The sequence below is a fragment of the Mytilus trossulus genome, chromosome 1 (assembly GCF_036588685.1).
Source record: "Mytilus trossulus isolate FHL-02 chromosome 1, PNRI_Mtr1.1.1.hap1, whole genome shotgun sequence".
Taxonomy (NCBI): domain Eukaryota; kingdom Metazoa; phylum Mollusca; class Bivalvia; order Mytilida; family Mytilidae; genus Mytilus; species Mytilus trossulus.
In genome coordinates this window covers 891024-915439 of record NC_086373.1, presented here as the reverse complement: position 1 = coordinate 915439, position 24416 = coordinate 891024, and the positions used below count along the sequence as shown (strand labels likewise).

The 24416-nt window shown below is 32.4% G+C and overlaps 2 protein-coding genes across 2 annotated transcripts in view; one reads left to right on the top strand and one right to left on the bottom strand.

The window, feature by feature from the left end:
* LOC134711978 (muscle calcium channel subunit alpha-1-like) overlaps window positions 1-10261 on the bottom strand; it is a 140248-nt gene extending 129987 nt beyond the window's left edge. Inside the window, exon 1 of the mRNA XM_063573157.1 lies at window positions 9823-10261. The gene's annotated coding sequence lies outside the window, so the exon portion shown is untranslated. The remainder of the gene's footprint in view (window positions 1-9822) is intronic.
* LOC134712050 (mRNA-decapping enzyme 1B-like) overlaps window positions 1-24416 on the top strand; it is a 66346-nt gene that overhangs the window by 19738 nt on the left and 22192 nt on the right. The window contains exons 3-4 of the mRNA XM_063573190.1: window positions 19382-19509; window positions 22454-22517. Coding sequence (XP_063429260.1) covers window positions 19382-19509; window positions 22454-22517 — 192 coding nt within the window. The remainder of the gene's footprint in view (window positions 1-19381; window positions 19510-22453; window positions 22518-24416) is intronic.

Sequence of the window (24416 nt, the reverse complement as noted above, 5' to 3'; positions counted from 1 at the left end):
GATTGAATAACCATCTGAAACATTTTACTTCCATGACATGCTTGATTGATTTTGGTTAACCAAAGTTAATGCATAGGTCCATATATCTTAGTGTTATATGTTTTTCCATGCACATTGTCTAGTTCTCTTCTTTATTTTCACTTTTATAAGTTTAAGTAATTACTTGGCAGAATAATGTCAAGAATATTATAAATACAAACTTATTTCACTCAGATTAAAACAAACAGACATGGCTGATGCAATTCTTGATTTTGATTTGTCAATTTGATTTTTTATATTTTTATCAATTTTTGGTAATAATGATTTTAGATTGGGATTCCATGTCTCATACTTGCATGTTTGTTATGTTTTTGTTAAACTTTTGATATAATTCTATTTTCTATATGCCTGGCTTTTTTTGCCTGCAGATACAATATGCTGTTGCATTATGATTGCCGATAGCTTTTTTCAGGAGACACATTTTTTCTATAATCATTTGCACTTATCAATGAGTTGAATACCCCGCTGAGGATTGGTCTATGAAGAACGTGTGGTAACATATGGACTGATAATGTAGTACCTTCAGAAGTTAATTGAAGAATTTTGAAATCATATTCTGTGTATAATATGTATATACCATTCAGCAATGTTTATAAATATGATATGTACAGCTGGGGAAATACCTGTAGTTAACAACTTGGTAGGTTTCTACACAATGTTCTTCAAGGTAAATGAGTTTGCCCTCAGACAGATGGAAAACATGTAGATACATTGTCTACCTATTGCTCAATGAGGGGAGGAAACAAGCAACAGCTGAGGGGAGATATATATCTTCTTCAAAGGGAAGGAAACACACAGAAAGAGGTCCATTTCAGTTATTGCTTGTAATAGACCTTATAATTACAATTGTCTTAAAGTTGATGCTAGATTTGATGTCCAGAATGGAGTAGCAGGTTTTCTCCTTTGCTAATTTAAGCCTCACACCTTTAACATCTTACAAACTTTTTGTTATTGATATTTCAACTCTGCAAGCATTTTTTTTTCTATTCAAAATATCTAACTTATTTTGGAAAATATTTAGTCATATATTAATCTTGTTAGTAGAAGCTGTTAGTCGGTAGATTTTTGTTTCCTCCTTTATAGAAAGAAATTGAAAATCATTAAATAAAAAAAATGTATTTTGAAAAAATTATACCAAATTTTGTATGTATTATATATTTATGATGAATTTTCAGTAAATGATTTAAATAGAAGATTTTCCAAATGATGCCAAAAAATATTTTAGCTTGGATTCGCTTCTTATTTCACACAATCATAAGAGTATTAGACTTCTTGTAAGTGAGGAACATTTGAGAATATCTTACAATCTTTTTGTGTTTTCCTGTACAATTAAAAAACTAATGTTACACTGTCTTTGATACGGAAATGTTTTGGAGGGCAGTGTAATAATCTGTATGCTATCAAGAGATATTCATTGTCCATTACTTGTCTGTAGTGTCAGGCGTGTGTCATTGAAAATTACTTTCTGGTACCTTTAATGTCTGTTTTATGCAATATAGACATAAATTTATGATGAAGAGACAATTTCATTAAAATAACCACCATAGAGCCAAACTCCGTGTTTTCTTCTCCAGTTTATGATGGTGTTAGGATGATGACAATTGTAATATATTGATTTGTCAACCAAATGTTGTGGTTTATCAGGGATATATTTTTTACATTGGAGTAAATGTCTTCTTGTTTATATGGTTATTTTTTATTTGATTTGTTCAATATTTTGTCTTTTAGGATTTTATACACTTAGCTTACCATTCAGTTAGGTGTTTGCTCATTGTTGAAGGCAACAGTTTTAATCCACATTATTTGGACTATATTAAGTCATATTGGAATACTACTACTGCAGTTCATGCTTGAAATAGGAAAAAAAACTCCTAAATTCATAAAAAAAACTATAATGATTATAAGAGTTCTGACTGCTTCATTGTTTCTCAAATCAGTGTTTCGCTTAAAGGCCAATGTACAATTTTGGGTCAATAACTGGTCCTATCACTCCCATGTTAGGAAAAGGTAAAAAAAAACAACTATAGAATACCATTGACAAAAAGTTAGATAAAGATGGTCTTAAGTACATTTCATCTTTAATGGAACACCACTGTTAAAATATATGTGGATAGTTGTCTCATTGGCAATCATACCACATCATCTTTTTTTTAGACTTTAGAATAACTTGAGGAAACCTTCCTAAAAGTTCCAAAGAAATGGTTCTTATCTTGAACTCCAGTTTAAAGAAATCCAATATCTCCCCAAGCTGAAGGGAAGTGATTTAATCTCTGGTATTGGAGCAATCATAAAGACTTGCCAAATCAACAATTAGATAAACTTAATTGTTTCAAATTTGATTATTTCTCCATCAGAAAAGTAATTTATTACTGTAGTAAGTTTTATGTGCCACAACTGTTTACAATTGTTTATTTTCTCTGCCGTCAAGATTCAACAAACAAATATGTTAAGATTATAAATTAAAAGATTTGTTGCTTATTTTTAGTTGTGACCTTTTAATAAGTGTCTATATTGATACTGTTCCTTGTATTGAATGAGTAATTGTGGTTAAAGTACATTGTTACTGCCATCTATAGTGCCAATGCTTGTGTTCTTTACGTCAGAACATCTTTATTTCTCTTTTAATGTTAGGAAGGGACAGGTGTGATACTGTGTTAATATAGTAATTTGTCAAAAAACATTCAGAATTTGGTTAAATATTTTCTTTTTGATAGTTAGAATGTAATGCTAAATAAATTTTAAAAACATATGTTACGAAAAATCTGATATCAAGTAAATAATTGTCTTACTGTAAGATGTAGCGGTAGAAAGCAGGTGATCAAATAACCATCTGCCAACAAGGATTTTTGGTCATTTGAATTGAAAAATATGATGAAAATCAATAATAATAATTTTATTAAGCTACATGTCATATAATTCTTTTGGGGTACTAATATGATTGACATTTAACTAAAAATACATAATTATTTCACAAGTACTTTTCAGGCAATGTAGAAAGACAAACACTTTACATTACGGCTAATTATTTGGATATATTAACCAAATTTTAAAAATTATTCCAATTTTTACCAAAAAATTTACTGACTGATTTCATATTAATCATGGTACTATTAACTCCCCAACTCCCCAGCCACATGAGCTTCCTTATCATGACAAAGCTCCAGAGTGAGAGATTGGAACTTGTATGTGCTTGCTGACAAAGCTCTAGAGTGAGAGATTGGAACTTGTATGTGCTTGCTGACAAAGCTCTAGAGTGAGAGATTGGAACTGGTATGTGCTTGCTGACAAAGCTCTAGAGTGAGATAATTGGAACTGGTATGTGCCTTCTGACAAAGCTCTAAACTGAGAGATTGGAACTAGTATGTGCCTTCTGACAAAGCTCTAAAGTGAGAGATTGGAACTTGTATGTGCTTGCTGACAAAGCTCTAGAGTGTATGTGCCTGCTGACTGAAAGCTCTAGAGTGAAAGATTGGAACTTGTATGTGCTTGCTGACAAAGCTCTAGAGTGAGCGATTGGAACTTGTATGTGCCTGCTGACTGAAAGCTCTAGAGTGAGAGATTGGAACTGGTATGTGCCTGCTGACAAAGCTCTAGAGTGAGAGATTGGAACTTGTATGTGCCTGCTGACAAAGCTCTAGAGTGAGAGATTGGGACTTGTATGTGCCTGCCAACAAAGCTCTAGAGTGAGAGATTGGAACTTGTATGTGCCTTCTGACTGAAAGCTCTAGAGTGAGAGATTGGAACTAGTATGTGCCTTCTGACTGAAAGCTCTAGAGTGAGAGATTGTAACTTGTATGTGCTTGCTGACAAAGCTCTAGAGTGAGAGATTGGAACTTGTATGTGCTTGCTGACAAAGCTCTAAAGTGAGAGATTGGAACTTGTATGTGCCTGCTGACTGAAAGCTCTAAAGTGAGAGATTGGAACTGGTATGTGCCTGCTGACTGAAAGCTCTAGAGTGAGAGATTGGAACTTGTATGTGCCTTCTGACAAAGCTCTAGAGTGTATGTGCTTGCTGACAAAGCTCTAGAGTGTATGTGCCTTCTGACAAAGCTCTAGAGTGAGAGATTGGAACTGGTATGTGCCTTCTGACAAAGCTCTAGAGTGAGAGATTGGAACTGGTATGTGCCTTCTGACAAAGCTCTAGAGTGAGAGGTTGGAACTGGTATGTGCCTGCTGACAAAGATCTAAAGTGAGAGATTGGAACTGGTATGTGCCTGCTGACAAAGCTCTAGAGTGAGAGATTGGAACTTGTATGTGCCTTAGACAAAGCTCTAAAGTGAGAGATTGGAACTTGTATGTGCCTGCTGACAAAGCTCTAAAGTGAGAGATTGGAACTTGTATGTGCTTGCTGACAAAGCTCTAAAGTGAGAGATTGGAACTAGTATGTGCTTGCTGACAAAGCTCTAGAGTGAGAGATTGGAACTTGTATGTGCTTGCTGACAAAGCTCTAAAGTGAGAGATTGGAACTTGTATGTGCTTGCTGACAAATCTCTAGAATGAGAGATTGGAACTTGTATGTACTTGCTGACAAAGCTCTAAAGTGAGAGATTGGAACTAGTATGTGCTTGCTGACAAAGCTCTACATTGAGAGATTGGAACTTGTATGTGCCTGCTGACAAAGCTCTAAAGTGAGAGATTGGAACTAGTATGTGCTTGCTGACAAAGCTCTGGAGTGAGAGATTGGAACTTGTATGTGCTTACTGACAAAGCTCTAGAGTGAGAGATTGGAACTTGTATGTGCTTGCTGACAAAGCTCTAAAGTGAGAGATTGGAACTTGTATGTGCTTGCTGACAAAGCTCTAAAGTGAGAGATTGGAACTAGTATGTGCTTGCTGACAAAGCTCTAGAGTGAGAGATTGGAACTTGTATGTGCTTGCTGACAAAGCTCTAGAGTGAGAGATTGGAACTTGTATGTGCTTGCTGACAAAGCTCTAGAGTGAGAGATTGGAACTTGTATGTGCTTGCTGACAAAGCTCTGGAGTGAGAGATTGGAACTTGTATGTGCTTGCTGACAAAGCTCTAGACTGAGAGATTGGAACTTGTATGTGCTTGCTGACAAATCTCTAAAGTGAGAGATTGGAACTAGTATGTGCTTGCTGACAAAGCTCTAGAGTGAGAGATTGGAACTTGTATGTGCCTGCTGACAAAGCTCCAGAGTGAGAGATTGGAACTTGTATGTGCTTGCTGACAAAGCTCTAGAGTGAGAGATTGGAACTAGTATGTACTTGCTGACAAAGCTCTAGAGTGAGAGATTGGAACTGGTATGTGCTTGCTGACAAAGCTCTAGAGTGAGAGATTGGAACTTGTATGTGCCTGCTGACAAAGCTCTAAAGTGAGAGATTGGAACTAGTATGTGCCTGCTGACAAAGCTCTAGAGTGAGAGATTGGAACGTGTATGTGCTTGCTGACAAAGCTCTAGAGTGAGAGATTGGAACTTGTATGTGCCTGCTGACAAAGCTCCAGAGTGAGAGATTGGAACTTGTATGTGCTTGCTGACAAAGCTCTAGAGTGAGAGATTGGAACTGGTATGTGCTTGCTGACAAAGCTCTAGAGTGAGAGATTGGAACTTGTATGTGCCTGCTGACAAAGCTCTAAAGTGAGAGATTGGAACTTGTAGGTGCTTGCTGACAAAGCTCTAGAGTGAGAGATTGGAACTTGTATGTGCTTGCTGACAAAGCTCTAGAGTGAGGGATTGGAACTGGTATGTGCCTTCTGACAAATCTCTAATGTGAGAGATTGGAACTAGTATGTGCTTGCTGACAAAGCTCTAGAGTGAGAGATTGGAACTTGTTTGTGCCTGCTAACAAAGCTCTGGAGTGAGAGATTGGAACTTGTATGTGCTTGCTGACAAAGCTCTAAAGTGAGAGATTGGAACTTGTATGTGCCTTCTGACAAAGCTCTAGAGTGAGAGATTGGCACTTGTATGAACTTTCTGATCATGACAAAGTCTAAGAGAAAAGGCATTCAAACTTGTGTATAGAACAGACAGTTTCAAAGGATGAATTTACAATAATTAAAGATGACAATATTATTCATAATCTTGGCAACTTTATAGCTATTTTTCTCATTAATTAATAAGATAACAGTCAATATGAATTCCTACCTAGAATTTTATTACTGTTGTATATTCCTCTGAAAATTATGCAAATCTTATGTTTAATGTTAACATAAACTATATTTTATGAGATAAAACCTATTTATCATTTTATGTATTTTATAATACAGCTTTTTTCTTGTGTATGAACCCATTAATCGATGATATGGCACCCCATAGGGGGCACTTGAAGCATCAGTTGTTATTTGTATGACTCTCAATGGTAGTATATATGTCTTTTGAGTGTTAGAAACGTTCTTTTTTGGCACCAGGGGTTTACTAAGCTATTGATTTGGGATGGAGATTGTGAAAGCACTTATAAGATCATAAATTTTAGATGAAAAAGAAGGTTAAATGGGAAATAGATTTCATGGAATAATGTTTAATTGAGCTTATAAATCAGACTGGAATAAAATATAGAAGTGACATATTCCCCAGAATTTATTTCACATCACCAAGCTCTGAGGGGCCACTCTTTAAAATAGTCAGTAACACAGTTTTGTGTGTTTCCTACAGATTCTTACACAGTTAATTATTGTTTTACTTTTACCTATAAACTATGAATGCTTAAAGTTGCCACAGAACTTTCATTTCATTAGATCTGTGCCAAAATTTTAGTAATTTTCCTTTAAAATACTTGTTGAAAAAGTTTGGGAATCTATGGAAATTAAACTTGTTTAATTCGTTAAGAATGGCAGGGGAAAAGTTAAAATTCTACTTTGCAGAAGAAAATATGAATTATTATCTGAATTTTCTTCTGATTAGATAGTTTGATAGTAATTTGAAATGTGTATTTTGATGTATTCCTGTTGGTGATATGTAAAACACATGTATACCAAGCATACATATATAAAATATGGTGATTATCTCATTGAAATAAATCATATATATAGAAAAAAATCAAATGATATCAAATTATTATAAAATGCTATGGCAACAAATTCAGTTGAATGTTTAGTTTGTGTTGATTCTACTTAGTCATTGTGTTCCTTTCTAAACATCATCTGGTGCCAAATTGATTTTGTAAGATTTGAAAATTGCTCAATGTTGGTTTGATAAGACTTGGTACATGTGTAGGTAGATAGGTAAGAAGATGCCTTGTGATTACAGAACACATTTTCAAGCTTAAAAAAATAGATACAATTTGTTCTTTTTCTTCAAATCTTTAAAGGCAGTATTTTTAACTAAAATTGTTTTCACTGTATTTTACAGAATGCTTTACTATATATATTGGCATTATTGCACGTAATTGATAATGATGGGGTATTTATTAGTTAATTGATAATGGTATCAATTTATGATTACGAGGTAACTGATGAGGAAGAAAAAAAATCTGAAAAATTATCAACGTTCACCACGTTATATTTCAGCCTTCATCTTTTAGTGTATGAATATACCCCCTGCCAGAGATGAGATTGTGTATGAATATACCCCCTGCCAGAGATGAGATTGTGTATGAATTAACCCCCTGTCAGAGTTGTCATTGTGTATGAATATACCCCCTGCCAGAGATGAGATTGTGTATGAATATACCCCCTGCCAGAGATGAGATTGTGTATGAATATACCCCCTGCCAGAGATGAGATTGTGTATGAATATACCCCCTGCCAGAGATGAGATTGTGTATGAATATACCCCCTGCCAGAGATGAGATTGTGTATGAATATACCCCCTGCCAGAGATGAGATTGTGTATGAATATACCCCTGCCTGAGAGTGATGGCTTTTTATTATAGGTCGATTAAATTTGCATTGCCTGCTTCTTTTTTCCACTTATAGAGTACAAATCTTTAGTTGTATTCTAGGATAGAATCAAATTTTATCATGTTTTAATCAATATTCTCGACACTCAAAATGACCTGTGAGCTATTGTCCATTTGTAACTTATTTCAGACTTTGAGCCATACTTGGCTTTTGTGTCCACAACCCATCAAGCATTGCTTCATATAACTATAAATTGTTATAGATCATATAGATATAATTATAAAAAATCTATTCAAATATCATGAAGAAGACTGTAAAAGTGCCAGTTGCTATCAAAGTCTGGAAACGATACAGTTAAAATCCCCTTGATAAATTGTGGTACATCAGATGATGTCAACTAGTAAGAAACATGGCCTCTATAATCACTAAAGGTTTGATCCCTGTAAAGATTTATTAGTGTCTAGTTGTATAATAAGTGGTTCTAGTTAACATAACTTATTTCTGCTGACCATATATTTACAACCCTTGCAAAAATTCATTGTAATAAATCCATTTTCCAGAATCATTGTAAATCATCATATTGTAGATACACAGCTAAAGGTTGGTCTCATGTTATACTGTTAGAGGTATTCAAACAGAGATCAATTTCATGACTTACAGTGTGTTTTGTTCCCAATTCCTATATTCCTTTCAAATTAAATTTACAAAAAGGGAAATTGTTTTGACAATGTTTATCTAGACGGCAAATTGATAAAAAAAAAAAAATTGTATACCCTACAGTAGCATTGCAAAAAGTTATTCCCTTATTTTATTTTAATGTCAGTTCATCGATCAGTGATGAGTGTAAAATGAGGAATACCCCTGCCTAAGTCCTCAGAGTCCTTTAATTAGTGAGAACCATGTTTTGTCTTATTCAACTGAATGTATTAATGTATAGAGCAAATGCTCTGTTAAAAGTTAAACATTGGTTAATAAATGCATGGCACACGACAATGTCATATAAGATATAAATGATCAATTTTTATTTTTTATTCAATATGTATATATATATATATATACAATCATGGTAAGTTACTCATTCAATTTTTACCGGACCAAATAAAACTAAAACAAAAATAAACTCCTTGCATATTATTTTATTAAAACAGGAAGATATTGCTTTGTTTTTCATTGTGGTGAATTTGTGTATTTTATTTTGCATAAGTTTGATTAAGATCAGGTATCATGTTTGTCCTAAGTAGATCTACTTTTGACTTTACATAGGGTCTTTGGACTTTCTGTTAATTTGTAGCCCCCTAGTGGATATGGAGCTTAATGTGATATATCATTGTAAAGTATATCCTAAATTTTGTACAAGCATGTTCAGGTTGCTTACTATTTTTACACCTTTTAAAGAGAAAAGATTCCAGACCCTTTCTCCTCTTCAACCTGCATGTATGTACCTGTATTTTTAGATACAATACACTCTAGTAGCTAATTATAAGGGTAATCGAAGGCACAAGTAGTTGTTATGTAAGGAATATATTGATTACACATTCAAATTTGAAAAAGTTTTGAAAAACAAACATCAGTCGATCAATAAGAATAAGGTCACAAAGATCAGGGGATAAATTCTCATTTTTCCAATATTCTTTTGATTTACAGTTTTTTTCTGACAAATGCAATTTTGGATAAGTGAATTTTTGCATAGGTCATATGTTTATTATAAATTGGAAAACAAATTATTCTCTTGTACTTAATGGTATAATACTTTGTACTATGGTCCACAAATATGCTATTTGATGAATTTTGCATATATTGTAGATTTTCTTATAAATTGAACCAATATGAACAATGTCATGACAATGGATCAAACGAAAGCAGATATGATAGTAATATTGTTAACCTAAGGGGGTAGGCATGTTTGTAAGTAAGGAAAATCCCTTTTGTTAAAATAGCTATGTATTGACCTTGAATTGTGATAAAACCCTAACTTACTGTACCTACCTTACATAACTGTAACAAGTCCAAACAACATTTAGTGATAACTTCCTCTTTGATACATAAATCTCTTATTTTGTGTTAAAAACTGAGAAAACTGCTAAATCACAAACACAATTATCACTTAGGAAAAGAATTTAAATCCAAATTTCATATCACTTTTGAAATAAATATATTGTTAATATTCCTGAAAACATTGATTAATTCCCTAGTGATAGTTGAACACACAAACTGCACTCTCTCTCCAAAAGTAATGTTCAGCAGATTAAGTAGTATAAAAATAGTTCCTGCTTAATGATAACTTATTTTTTTCACAATAGAAATTTTTCGTTCACTGTACAGCTGCTACAAGCTAATGTAAATATGTGAAGAAAGCCGGTATTGACACTGTTATTTACAAATATATAAAGGGAATAACGGGAGTTGTGTGTAACAGTAACATTACAGTGAGTTATCTGATTATTGGTAGAAGAGTCAGAGAGTATTTGATTAAGTTTTTTTTCAAGGTAGGTACTATCCATACTATTGCATTCAATGATCCCCTTGTCTCTATTATTAATTTATAATATTTTAAACGCCAAGTTTCATATTGTGAAATTGATTATTTAAATACCTATGTTCAAAAATCATTACATCCTTCTGTGTACATGAATATTTGATAAGTTTAGACATGTAATTGTGACTTGTCCTTCGTTCTAGGATAAGGCATTCCATTTCACTGTTATAACTGATGAATGAAAGGTTTTATTCAATTATAGTACACATAGTATTGTCGTCTATAGGTTTTTAATGAGGCCACATGCTGACATACACTTTAGTAGTTGTAGGTCTGCTATCCTTGATAGTTTTTCCTAACTTATTAAATTTCTAGTAAAAGTTGAAAACATTGCCCATTTTATATTATTTTAAAGACCAGACTTTTTTCCCACTGTAGACATTTTAGGGGCGGATCCAGCCATTCTAAAAGAATAAAGGGGAGGGGGGGAGGGGGGGGTCCAACTATATGCTCCCATTCAAATGCATTGATCGGCCAAAAAAAAGGGGGGTTCCAACCCCTGGAACACCCACCCCCCTCAGCTCTGCCAATGCATGTTACAAGAGATAAGTTGTATTCTTATAACTACAGAATGACATTAATTTAATTTGAATGAAGAGACAATTGTGTTCACCCTGTTATCTTGACTTTCTATTTGAAATCCTTGTTTGGGGGCCAATTGTAACATCTAGATCCTTTAATTGACTTTGAGGTGAAGAACAGCAATACAAGTACTGATCCTTTGCTATTCATGTTTTTTTTGTATTGATTGTTTGTCATGAGAACAGCTGATATTCTTCCTTTTTGAGCTGATGTGGCGTAAATCATCAATCTACCTATAGAACACTGGCCAAATAACATACTGACAAAAAACAAACCCCATGGGCACAATAAAACACTGACAAAAACATACATACATCATGGCCAAATAACAGACTGGCAAAAAACATAACCCCTTATGGGCACAATAAAACACTGACAAATACATACATCATCATGGCCAAATAAAAGACTGACAAAATTATACAGTACTAAGGTCAAATAAAAGACTGACAAAATCATACAGTACTAAGGCCAAATAAAAGACTGAAAAAAAACATACAGCCATACAGAATGCTAACAAAAAAAATCATACACCACTATGGCCAAATAAAAGACTGACCATCACTTTCGGCACTACAGCCAAAGTAAAGACTGACAAAAACATACAGCACAAAAGCCAAAGTAAAGACTGGCAAAATCATACAACACTACGGCCAAAGTAAAGACTAACAAAAACATTTAGCACAAAGTTCAAAGTAAAGATTGACAAAAAACATACAACACCATGACCAAATAAAAAACTGACCAGAAACATACAGCTCTAATGCCAAATAAAAGACTGACAAAAAACAGTTCACATACTCTACACAAGAATTGAAAAACACAAATCACACCAAAACTGATGGTTGCCCTCACTTGCTCCAGAATTCATTGTCTTGCTGGCCTGTTTAAATCAGTTGACAGACTTTTACTGTAAATGTACAGCATGCAATGAATAGTTTTGATTGTAGTGCAATGAATTGTTTTGATTGTAATGCAATGAATTGTTTTAATTGTAATGCAATAAATTGTTTTAATTGTAATGCAATGAATTGTTTTAATTGTGATATAATTAAATAATGTGTTACATAATGTACGATTTAATTCACATTCCTGTTGAACATTACTTGAAACTTTGTAATCTATGATAAATAAAATATGTATTATGCCTTTGATAATTAGACAGTAAATGAATGAGTCATTTCTAAATGAACATCATTAGCAACAGGGAAGCTCATCTAGATATTTTGTTTTTTGTGTAATTAAAATACTACATCTTAACATTTATATTCTGTTGAAGACCATTTTGAAATGTTAAGATCATTACATATGACTGTTTCCTACTAATTCCATGGTCAGCAATGTCTTATAATTCTATGGTCAGCAATGTCTTATAATTCTATGGTCAGCAATGTCTTATAATTCTATGGTCAGCAATGTCTTATAATTCTATGGTCAGCACTATCTTATAATTCTATGGTCAGCAATGTCGTATAATTCTATGGTCAGCAATGTCTTATAATTCTATGGCCAGCAATGTCTTATAATTCTATGGTCAGCAATGTCTTATAATTCTATGGTCAGCAATGTCTTATAATTCTATGGTCAGCAATGTCTTATAATTCTATGGTCAGCAATGTATTATAATTCTATGGTCAGCAATGTCTTATAATTCTATGGTCAGCAATGTCTTATAATTCTATGGTCAGCAATGTCTTATAATTCTATGGTCAGCAATGTCGTATAATTCTATGGTCAGCAATGTCGTATAATTCTATGGTCAGCAATGTCGTATAATTCTATGGTCAGCAATGTCGTATAATTCTATGGTCAGCAATGTCTTATAATTCTATGGTCAGCAATGTCTAATAATTCTATGGTCAGCAATGTCTTATAATTCTATGGTCAGCAATGTCTTATAATTCTATGGTCAGCAATGTCTTATAATTCTATGGTCAGCAATGTCTTATAATTCTATGGTCAGCAATGTCGTATAATTCTATGGTCAGCAATGTCGTATAATTCTATGGTCAGCAATGTCGTATAATTCTATGGTCAGCAATGTCTTATAATTCTATGGTCAGCAATGTCTTATAATTCTATGGTCAGCATTGTCTTATAATTCTATGGTCAGCATTGTCTTATAATTCTATGGTCAGCATTGTCTTATAATTCTATGGTCAGCATTGTCTTATAATTCTATGGTCAGCAATGTCTTATAATTGTATGGTCAGCAATGTCATATAATTCTATGGTCAGCAATGTCTTATAATTCTATGGTCAGCAATGTCTAATAATTCTATGGTCAGCAATGTCTTATAATTCTATGGTCAGCAATGTCTTATAATTCTATGGTCAGCAAAGCCAGACTTAAGTATGCTGTTTACACTGACCCATCAGTGTTCACAATAAGTTGAAAAGATTGAGATTAGGTCAGTTATAGCTAAGGAACCACTTATGATAATTCAAGGATATTTGGTATGCAGTTTTATTAGCATTGAGGCCTTATGTGCTGACAGGCACGAAGAGGATGAGTGAGTGAGTTTATTAGCATTGACACATTTCATTCCCCTTTCCTTCAGTTATGGTATAAATGACTTTGAAGTTTTTGCCTTGTTTAAATGAAGTATTGCTATTTTAATTTTGACATTAGCAGTTTAATATCAATTGACATTCAGGCAAGTCATCTCTCTGTGTCAACAGTTTATTTAAATTTAAAAAAGCTTCAATATTTAACATATGAAACTGCTTAAAATGGAAACTGCAAAAGTGGAATAAAGATACAAAAGAAGAATTGGCTTACAGTTCCTTTAACTAATGGTAAAAACTTTTAAACAAGTTCATACATGTACCAGGGAAAACCATATAAAGATACAAGAGTTAAACCATTATAAGAGGGTGGTAAAGGGTTATTTTCATGCAATGTTTTCGGCCTTTTTATTTCACGTGTTTTCATGTTTTGGTGTTTTACTTTCTCGTTTTCTCGTGTTTGGTTCGATGTGCGTGCTTCGTATTTCCCCTTATTTATTTTCCGTGTTGCGTGTCGGTGCTCTTAATTTCTCGTTCTTGCATTGTTCCGCATTCGATTAAAAAGTAACTCAAAATCAGTGAGTTATAGTACCTTTTGAAACTTGTGTAATGTAATAGAATTTGATGTATATTGTTACCATTCTACTTTCTATTGTATATGTATGCTATACATGTAATAAAGTCCATCATAATACATTTTTTTTTCAAATCAGATGTAAGTAGCATACGCTAAGGTGACCATAATGTCTTTATGTCCACTAACAATGTCTACATGATCTCCAAGAACGGCTGAGTAATAACTGCTGGTACTTTTTTTCTTTATATTTACGATTTTATTTCTCGTGCATCGTTTTTCTCGATTTTTATTTTTCGTGCTACGTTTTTGCGATTTTTATGTCACGTGTTTCCGTGTTCAGTATCCCCCTTTACCACCCTCTTATAAAATATTTTATATATTTATGTAATAAAAGTTACATGCAATTGAATGGGAAGTCAACATTAAATGTTATAGATGAAATATAAAAAAAAAGCCAACAACAAAATTACATTTTAGTAAAAATATGTCAAATTGCTGTTCTGGTTTTGATGATCATCTGTTAAGAGTTTGAGGGGTGGGTGGTTTGGGTCTGTGTGCACATTTTTTTTTCTTTTATTTCATTCCTGAATCATAAAAAGATGAATTGTAATATGTTTGAGTTTAGCATTGTAAAGAGAATACTTTGTTGGCTGAGGTTAATTATAAGTTCGTTTAGTTTATTGTGCATGATTAACATTGATTAGTACACAGATGTTCACCTTGTTATGTTTTACTACAAAATTGGCTTTTTGTTTCAGTAGGAGGTAATTAATTAAAAAAAAGCATAAGGAAATAAAAAATATTTTCCCATTATTTTTATCAGTTATAGAGCAAAACTCAAAACATAGAAATAAAATTTTAAAAAGAGGGAGAAAAATGACGAGCCCAGGGGGTGGAAAAGACTGGTCTGGTGGAGAATTGTCTTATTGGCAATTAATCATACCACATCTTGTTTCTTATATTGATTGATTGTAAAAATTTAAGAACTCCTTTGAAGGTTAGACTACAAAACTTTTCAAATCTATGATTTGTAACTATTTCTCTCCATCCATCATTAGCTTAGAGGTTAGGTTTTTCTCTCTATCCATCATTAACTTAGAGATTTTTAAGTTTCGAACTGTTCTTTAGTTTACCACGTCACAGATGCCATTCACTTGACAATACAATACTTGTTATTATATTAGAAAATTTAGCTATTTGTTACAACAGCAGATTATTGATTTGATTAAAAGTAATCTAATTCAGTTTTTAAAGTTATGCTCCTTTAAATTCTTTTCTAAATGTTTCTTTTACAAGAACAATACAAAGCTAGGACTTTGTTAAAGTGTCATTCATAAAAAGCATGGCAGCTAATTTGACTGTTTTGCATGTTACCTTAGGAGGTTTATAATGTAACAGCTATAATTCATCAATGTACATTAGACACAACATTAAGTATAAATATTTTATAGAGCATTTACCATCAGCTTTTTGTTTGGCAGTGAATGATCACAACGATCGCCAAAGAATATGTTATTGAACCCCAAAGGATGTTTATAAACGATGTAAAACTAATTTAATAACTACTTAGGATAGTAACAAGTTATATAACATGTGATAAAACATTTCAAAATAAGCCATATCTGAACATCTACTAGTGCTTTTCACTGATAATGCTTAGACATCAGATCATTCTTGTTTGATATTGTTTTAAGCTTTCACAAACATGATGCATACTTCTCTGAAGACTGATTTGCTTGAAATGGGTTTGGAGAAGCTGGGAGAGGCTTTGAAACCCACACCCTCAGTGTTTAGACTTTCTTCATGAAATTTAGAAAAAATATGAATTTACCAAAAAAACCTGATCCATGTAAAAAAAAAAAAGAAACATCATCAGTCTCTATATATATATATATAAACTCTTCCCCGCCAGATACCGCCAGATATATATATATATATATATAAACTCTTCCCCGCCAGATACCATCCCAGTTAGCATGTTTACTGTTTTATATGTTATTAGATTAATAAAATTTAAGAATATGAAAAAAACGTCTTACAAAGTCTAAATATAGAAATTAGCATTAGCACTATGTTTAAGATATTGTGATGATAGAATTTGAAATGACCAGATGGTTCAATACTCTTCATATTTGATAAAGGGTTAAGAATTATGGAACTGTAGGGACATATACAACTCATTGCTTTTTAAACTTATTATAAACATCATTAACAAACTCCAGATCTTATATCTAAAGATTTTTTAAAATAAATATTGACACTGACTGTTTATAACAATAATTAAAGAGTGGAAAGGTTTTCTGTTTATTGTAGGTTTCGATCCATATTAATAATATATATAGTTGAAAGATCTGAAGAGAGAATTAACAGTTCAATTTAAAGAAAATATATATGAATTTATTTATTGTTTTGAGGTGAAGGGGTGGGAGATTTGATGTTCACTTGATCTCAAAATATATATAATTATATTTTTAATCATTTTCAAAATCATAAGTTTTTATACGCTCGTTTACCGGACAAAGTATGGTATAGTCACAACATGTCACAATAACTCAAAAACGCTTCAACCAATTTGCATGAAACTTGAGTGAATTGTTGATATCTGCCGTCTTTTGATTTTTATAAATATAAGATTTTACCTTATCGAGTTATGTTACATTTTATTATTGTAGAATAAAGTAATAGATTGAAATCTAACAAGTTATTTCCCTTACTTAATATTAATCAACAAATTATGCAGCTTTATGCCCCTAACATAATATAAACACACATTAAAGATGAAAAAAAAGAACATATTTGTATATAAGCCAGCATTTTCAAAAACTATTTTTAAGGAATTTGTACAAAGGAGTAGGTTCAGTAATAATAATTCTTTTTTTTCTTTTTTTTTTTTTTTTTTTTTTTTATTCTGAAGCAAATATACAGCTCATAGGATTAAATAAATACACAAACAAGTAAGACCACTTTTTGGCCCCAGAATAAAGCAGTTTTACAAAATTGTTAAAATGTCAACTTTTAGTTATTTTTAGCTCACCTGGCCCAAAGGGCCAAGTGAGCTTTTCTCATCACTTTGCGTCCGTCGTCGTCGTCCTGCGTTAACTTTTACAAAAATCTTCTCCTCTGAAACTACCAGGCCAAATTAAACCAAACTTGGCCACAATCATCATTGGGGTATCTAGTTTAAAAATTGTGTCCGGTGACCCGGTCAACCAACCAAGATGGCCGCCATGGCTAAAAATAGAACATAGGGGTAAAATTCAGTTTTTGGCTTATAACTCAAAAAACAAAGCATTTAGAGCAATTCTGACATGGGGTAAAATTGTTTATCAGGTCAAGATCTATCTGCCCTGAAAATTTCAGATGAATCGAACAACTTGTTGTTGGGTTGCTACCCCTTAATTGGTCATTTTAAGGAAATTTTGCTGTTTTTGGTTATTATCTTGAATAATATTATAGATAGAGATAAACTGTAAACAGCAATAATGTTCAGCAAAATAAGATTTACAAATAAGTCAACATGACTGAAATGGTCAAATGACCCCTTTAGGAGTTATTGCCCTTTATAGTCAATTTTCAACCATTTTTCATAAATCTTCGTAATCTTTTACAAAAATCTTCTCCTCTGAAACTACTGGGCGAGACACTGGGTTCCGCGGAACCCTTACAAGTTTTTGTTAAAATTTAGACGGTTTCCGTGTAAAACGAATGTGGCCGCATTCGTGTTCATCCATAGTATTGAAATGTAAGTTGTATTTGATGATAATACATAACATATATAAAGGTTGAGGATGAACACGGATGCGGCCACTTTTGTTTTTGACAAAAACCATCCGAAAAGTGTAATTTTTCGGCATATTTGGTAAATTTTTCATATTTGAGCTTGAATCGGGTCGTTTTTTAATGCATAATCAGTCAAAATCTTTCACAATAACTAATTGAATCAAATGAAATAGGCACTTAAGTGTTTAAAAAGTGGTCAAAAACTTTCGTCAGATGAACTTGAAATTTGAGGCTGAAATCGGTCCTTACCTACTTCTTTATATAAAATTCACTATTTGTAGAAAGTAGCTATACACATCATTCTTTATAAATGACTTTGCAGTTGTTGGTTTCTTCATAAACTATTTTTATCTAACAAACATGAATTTAGTTACCTTGACCTTTGGTTAAATGTTGGTTTAAATTGCATGTTCTATAAGTAATCATTCAAGAAACAGGTGACCTTGGCCTTCATGTTGGCATTATCAAGAGTAAAAAAATCAAAGTACACAGATTAAACAGTTCTCCAGTGATTAGATTTACGACATTGCTTTGTACCATCGACAATAGTTTTTTGGCCACCAAATTAATTTAAGCTGCACTTTTGTAAAGGAACTACTCTCAGTGACACAATGAACTAAACAACTTTTTTCTCATTTCTTGTTAATTAAAAAAAGTCTGAAATTGTTTTTTTCTGTGGATCAATGATAGATTTATGTGTTGTACTTTGCCTGACTCGTGTATGTGTGTGTACAGCTGTCTTTCCTATTACTGACTAATAGAACTACACTGTAGTCTGGTTAACCAAACAAGTGAGGGAAAAAAAACTTAAAGAAATCTTACAAAAGAAAGTTGTTAATTGTCAACACTTTTCCCTATAGATACTTAATTGTTTATTGCTATAGAAGTTGATAAGATTTGTATGTACTTTAAGATCAAAATGTAAATAAAATCTCCTTCTTTCACATGTTGGTAAGTGCTTTAAGCTAGAAAGAATGTGCCAGGATTTTATTTATATTGCACTTAATTTCAAATACTTTAAATGCATATGACCAATATATCTTTAACTGCATATGACTAATATATCTTTATATAATCAGCATCAGGTTTACGCAAGACAAACAATTATGTCTTTGCCATCTGCTTTGAAATACCAGTTGCCTCTTTAACTTCAATACACTGTTCCCCTGGATTTGTACATACAATAGTATAGTTTGCAATAAAATCTATTAAAAAGAAATTTCTCCAAGATAAGACATTGGTTTACATGACCTAAGTTTATATCTGAAAGGTCACTGGCATTACAACACTTATGTAGCTGTTTTTGAAGCAGTCCTGTTGTTCTGTTGTTTCCCTTTAATGGTTGATGTTTTTCACTCAGTTTTAGTTTGCGACCTGATTTGTGTCAGTTAAATAGATATGACTCTGGAACAGCGTTCCATTACCTTTTGTGAATAGTTTTCTGAATCTCAGATCCTTTTTGCAGTAGGTCAACAATTTTAGAATATAACCATTACTAATTAAGGAATTATATGTTTGACTTTTAGATAAATATTAAAAATATTTTATTTTTATCTTTTCAGGTCAGCATCTCCAACTCATGGTTTTATGATCTTGAATAGATTAGGATTGAACAATCAGATAGAACCAATCACAAAAGACCTTGAGTTCCAACTGCAGGATCCATTTGTCTTATATAGAAACAGTAAAGGTATGTGTGATAAAACTCTCTTAGAGACACCTACCTACAGCAATATGTAGCTAACTATCTCTTAGAGACACCTACCTACAGCAATATGTAGCTAACTATCTCTTAGAGACACCTACCTACAGCAATATGTAGCTAACTAACCCCATCTCTTAGAGACACCTACCTACATCAATATGTAGCTAACTAACCCCATCTCTTAGAGACACCTACCTACATCAATATGTAGCTAACTAACCCCATCTCTTAGAGACACCTACCTACATCAATATGTAGCTAACTAACCCCATTTTCTTTAATGAGTAACATACTATACAGTTATTTCTGTTATTGAGAGTGAACCTGATAATAAACTTTTGATAAAAGGACTCGGAAGAGAAATAATCCTTTTAGATTAGAGTTTGTATTTATACATGAAGAAGGTTTTTTGAAATCACATCCATCCTAGTGTATGGTAAATTTTTAGTCAGCTTCATTTCTTTGCAGTCTTTCAGGCTTTTAAAATTTGATCTTAAAGAAAACTTTGTTCAAAGTGCAATATAATTCTTGGATAGGCTAAAATTAAATATAAGATGAAACACAGGAAAGCAAAGGTAATATAATTTGAGAACTGCTCAGAGTAAACTTGTTTGCCATCTTTGTAAATGTTTTTAAAGATTATATGCTAAACTAAGGAACAGAAGGTGATGATAGCTTCTATTATTGTTAACAGTCAGAAGTCCAAGGTTGTACTATAATACACTGAATTTTAGTTGCCTTTAGGTTGTAACAAACTGCAGAGATCTTTTCAGTCTTTGTTTTTGATTTTAATGGAAAACTAGATTACAAGTCACTTAATTAAATAAAAGCAATAAATTTCAGAAACAAGCCATAGTTTTAATGACTAAATAATAAAACTATACAATTTGGAAATTAGTATAGCGTTCATTATCACTGAACTAGTATATATTTGTTTAGGGGCCAGCTGAAGGACGCCTTTCGGGTGCGAGAATTTCTTGCTACATTGAAGACCTGTTGGTGACCTTCTGCTGTTGTTTTTTTCTTTGGTCGGGTTGTTGTCTCTTCGACACATTCCCAATTTCCATTCTCAATTTTATATCTTATAATTAATAAAACTTATGTGAATTCTGCTAAACCCTGGAGTTTTCAATTTTAAGGATATTCATTTGATTTAATGGGGAGAAAGGATGTATTCATTAATATTTATTGCCAGTTACAAGTGAATATGCATCTTTAAGTTATCTTTTCTTGTTTGATGGTGTAATTAATCCAAAGAATCATAAAATTAAAGAAAACATCCTAAAAGTACAATATCTTCTAATGAGTATAAATAGTTCATTCCAACAACTGGACTCTGTGATTTGCCCCTCATTATAGAAATAGATCACTGGCTTTGTTTAGATAGACTTAGATGACTCCATCATCCTCTCACACTCATTTGCCGTAATCTATTTCCAACATGCCCTGCAAAAAACATGAATGTACGCAGCTCATTTTTGCCGATGATTTGAAAGAGATTTCTTCCGTTTAACAATCTGTTTGTTTTTCACCAAAAATAAATAATAACATTTTAATTGACAACTCTTGCACAAAAAGTGATATGTTTAGTTTTATTAAGCAATCATTAACAGCACATTTGATGAGGCTGCCAAAGTACCTTAATTATCAGCAATGACTGATTGGAAAGTGAACATATTTCAAATCACATGATGCTGTTGTAGATTGGTTGCCGAAGCAGACGTCACTTGTTGGCAGTGTATGGACATTGTAATAGATAAAGAAGAAGAAAATAACATACAATGATGTATTTTGTCTTTTTTTTTCTCTTATCAAAAATCTTTGTGCATTAGGATAACAGCATGTTATTACATTAACCATTGTTTGGCTTCTTAGATTACTTACTTTGAAAAATTATCATCAGACTTTTTGATTTATTGTCAAAATGAGTACCAATACATGTGCTTAAAATGAAAATTCAAGCATTTCAAGCATATGTTCTGCACCTCATCATTAGAGTTGTTGAAGTAGTTAGAAATACTTATTTCTCATAAATAAGATCTATTTTAGTAGTTTTAAAAACGGGAATCGAGAATTAAGTGATATATTAAACCACTATTTGTTTAACTGCATGTTTTTAACTTTAAGTAGGATTGATAACTTACAATTTATAAATTGCCTATGTTAAAAAACTAAAGTTTGTGATTAGGTCAGTTTGAGGTGAACCACTAATGAGATATCAATGATATCCAGGGAGATTATTTCCCTCTCACCTCTGTCAGATGGTATGTTTGTGACAGACAGCTTTAGCATAGTTTGTAAGTTTGTGATTAGGTCAGTTTAAGGGGAACCACTAATGGTAAGGCAATAATATATGATATGCATTTGTTTTAGAATAAGCAAATCACATTTCAGAGAGATTATATCACATAGCCCTTCAGTCAAAATTTATTGACTTTGGAATTTTCGCAGTTAACATGTTGAAGCTTTTTGTTAGGTCAGTTTAAGGGAAGCAACTTATGATACGTCAACTGTATTTTGATGTGCAGTTGAATTAGCATTGGCATATTTCATTTCCACTTAGATAATTTGGCCTTGAGCAGTCAGTGATTTTTCACCCTTTATTTATGATTGGGCAAACGTTATAGAACAAAGAGAGAAACTACAAACAGCTTAACTTGATCAGGAGGACAAGATTTACAATAAGATCAGCAAGGGGAGAATTCTCAGTTAACTTCTTGTAAGAATTATTGCCCTTGAATTAAGTTTTTTTTTTGTGCCTTAGGAAATAAACTATAGACAAAGAGTGCCTATTTAACACAATTATAGCAATATATGGTATATGGTTCTATAACCCTAATCATACATATATCGGTAATAATCCCTTTTATTTTTTAGAAATATATGGTATATGCATGTTCTATGATAAATATCTAACTTTTGTTTTTAGCAATATATGGTATATGGTTCTATGATAAAGATGAATGTTCCAGGATTGGACAGATGATAAATAGGTATATATAATAGATTATCTTATGTATCCTAATATTAACCTTTAGTGGGTTCATCAAATAATGTTTTAAAAACAAGGTTGTATCCATGTTTAAAAGGTTTATCTACTTTTATCTTTAGTCTTAAAAACACGTGGAATATTCAATAATTTTATTCTAGAAAAGGGAACATGCAAAAAAGCCAATTTATTTTTCTTGGTTGTGTTTTGTCTTGAATAATTTCTCATCTGTTCTTATACCATGGACTTTTATTTTTCCTGTTTTTAGCTTCTGTTGATTTCAATGACTCCAGACATTTAATCTTCCTCTTTAACTACCTCCTGCTAATGAGGAGCATATCAAAGATAATAGCATGGTTTTATAAAGCATTTCTTTGATGTTAAACATGTGCAGCTCTTTTATATATTCCCATTAAAAAAAGATTACTGTTGTTACAGAGGGGGATATAATTTACAATTGTATTTACTCAGTCGTAATATTTTGTAAGAGTATACATCAACCAGTTTAAAAAAGTAACATTAAGAAAAAAAGGAAATTTTCTGAAATATTTGAGATTATCCCCACAGTAAAATCTTTTACAAAAGAATGGTGCATGTTGTTTGAAATACAAATCAGCTTTTTGAATTCAAACATTTGTGAAAATATAACAGATAGATGGGAAATGACATATATATATTCATATGTATATTTGTGTATGTCTCATCAAACTGACTGATACTTTTTAAGGGAAGAAAATGGAGGTGACGGATACACATTTAACATCAAGTAGAAAATATAAACTTTGAGCTAGACCACCACACTCAAAATTTCTAATGTGCTGGTTCACAATGCAAGGTTACAGTTGTTCTAGTCAGCATTTGGTTTTCATGGTTAAGAGATATAAGAAGATTGGTATGAATGCCAATGATACAACTCTGCATCCAATTTACAATTTGTAAAAGTTATCCATTATAAGTGAATGTATGGCCTTCAACACAAAGCTTTGGCTCAAAACGAACAGCTAGCTATGAGGGTCCTAAAAATTACTTATCTAAAACAAACGGTCTAATCTATATTAAAAAAAAATGAACAACATACTTATGAACCCCATCAATAAACAACAGAGACAGGTGCAAGCAGTTTTAAGTCTGTTTTCTCAGAATCTATAACATATGGAATTATATGTGGTGTATGGAATGATTGCTAAGTGTGCATGTCTGTCAAAAAGTTCATCTGACCATGACCCCATTTTCATGGCTCATTGATCAATGTTATGTTTTCACTGTTTTACCTGTTTCCCAGATACATGTATATATACTATAAAAAATAGCTTAACTTAATGTCCTATAATACTTGTGTAACCTTTATTTTTAAGTCTTGTGTAACCTTTATTTCTAAGTCTTACAGTATCCAAGGCCGTAACTACCCTTGAGGCAAATATAACAGTCATTTGTTGTTGACTGTCTCAACCTTAATTTCTATAACTTGTCATCATTCCTTTTAAACTATTCTTCCTGGATATAACTCAGCATCTCAACGGGTGATGTTTCTCGATTACATTAACCTAGTAACGATAATAATCATGGATCTCTAGTTAAAAACAGGATCTTGTAGAAAAAGGAAAAGCGACACTGAAGGTAAAGAAGGAATAGTTTTAGTAAACTAGTTTTTTTTGTGAACAGAGTCTGAGTATTGCATATAACTTCATTAGTACAATCCAAAATCGATAAGCAGACTGACAAATGAAGTACTGGTCTTCGGAAGGGGGCAGTCCTGTCTGCGTATTCATTTCTCCGTTTCACCAACTTTTAACAAATCAAGTACTGGGCATTGCAAGGGGACAGTCCTGTCTGCGTATTTATTTCACGAACTTTAATCTTTCTCTGTACAGATAAATAAAATATAAATAAAATGAAACATGCA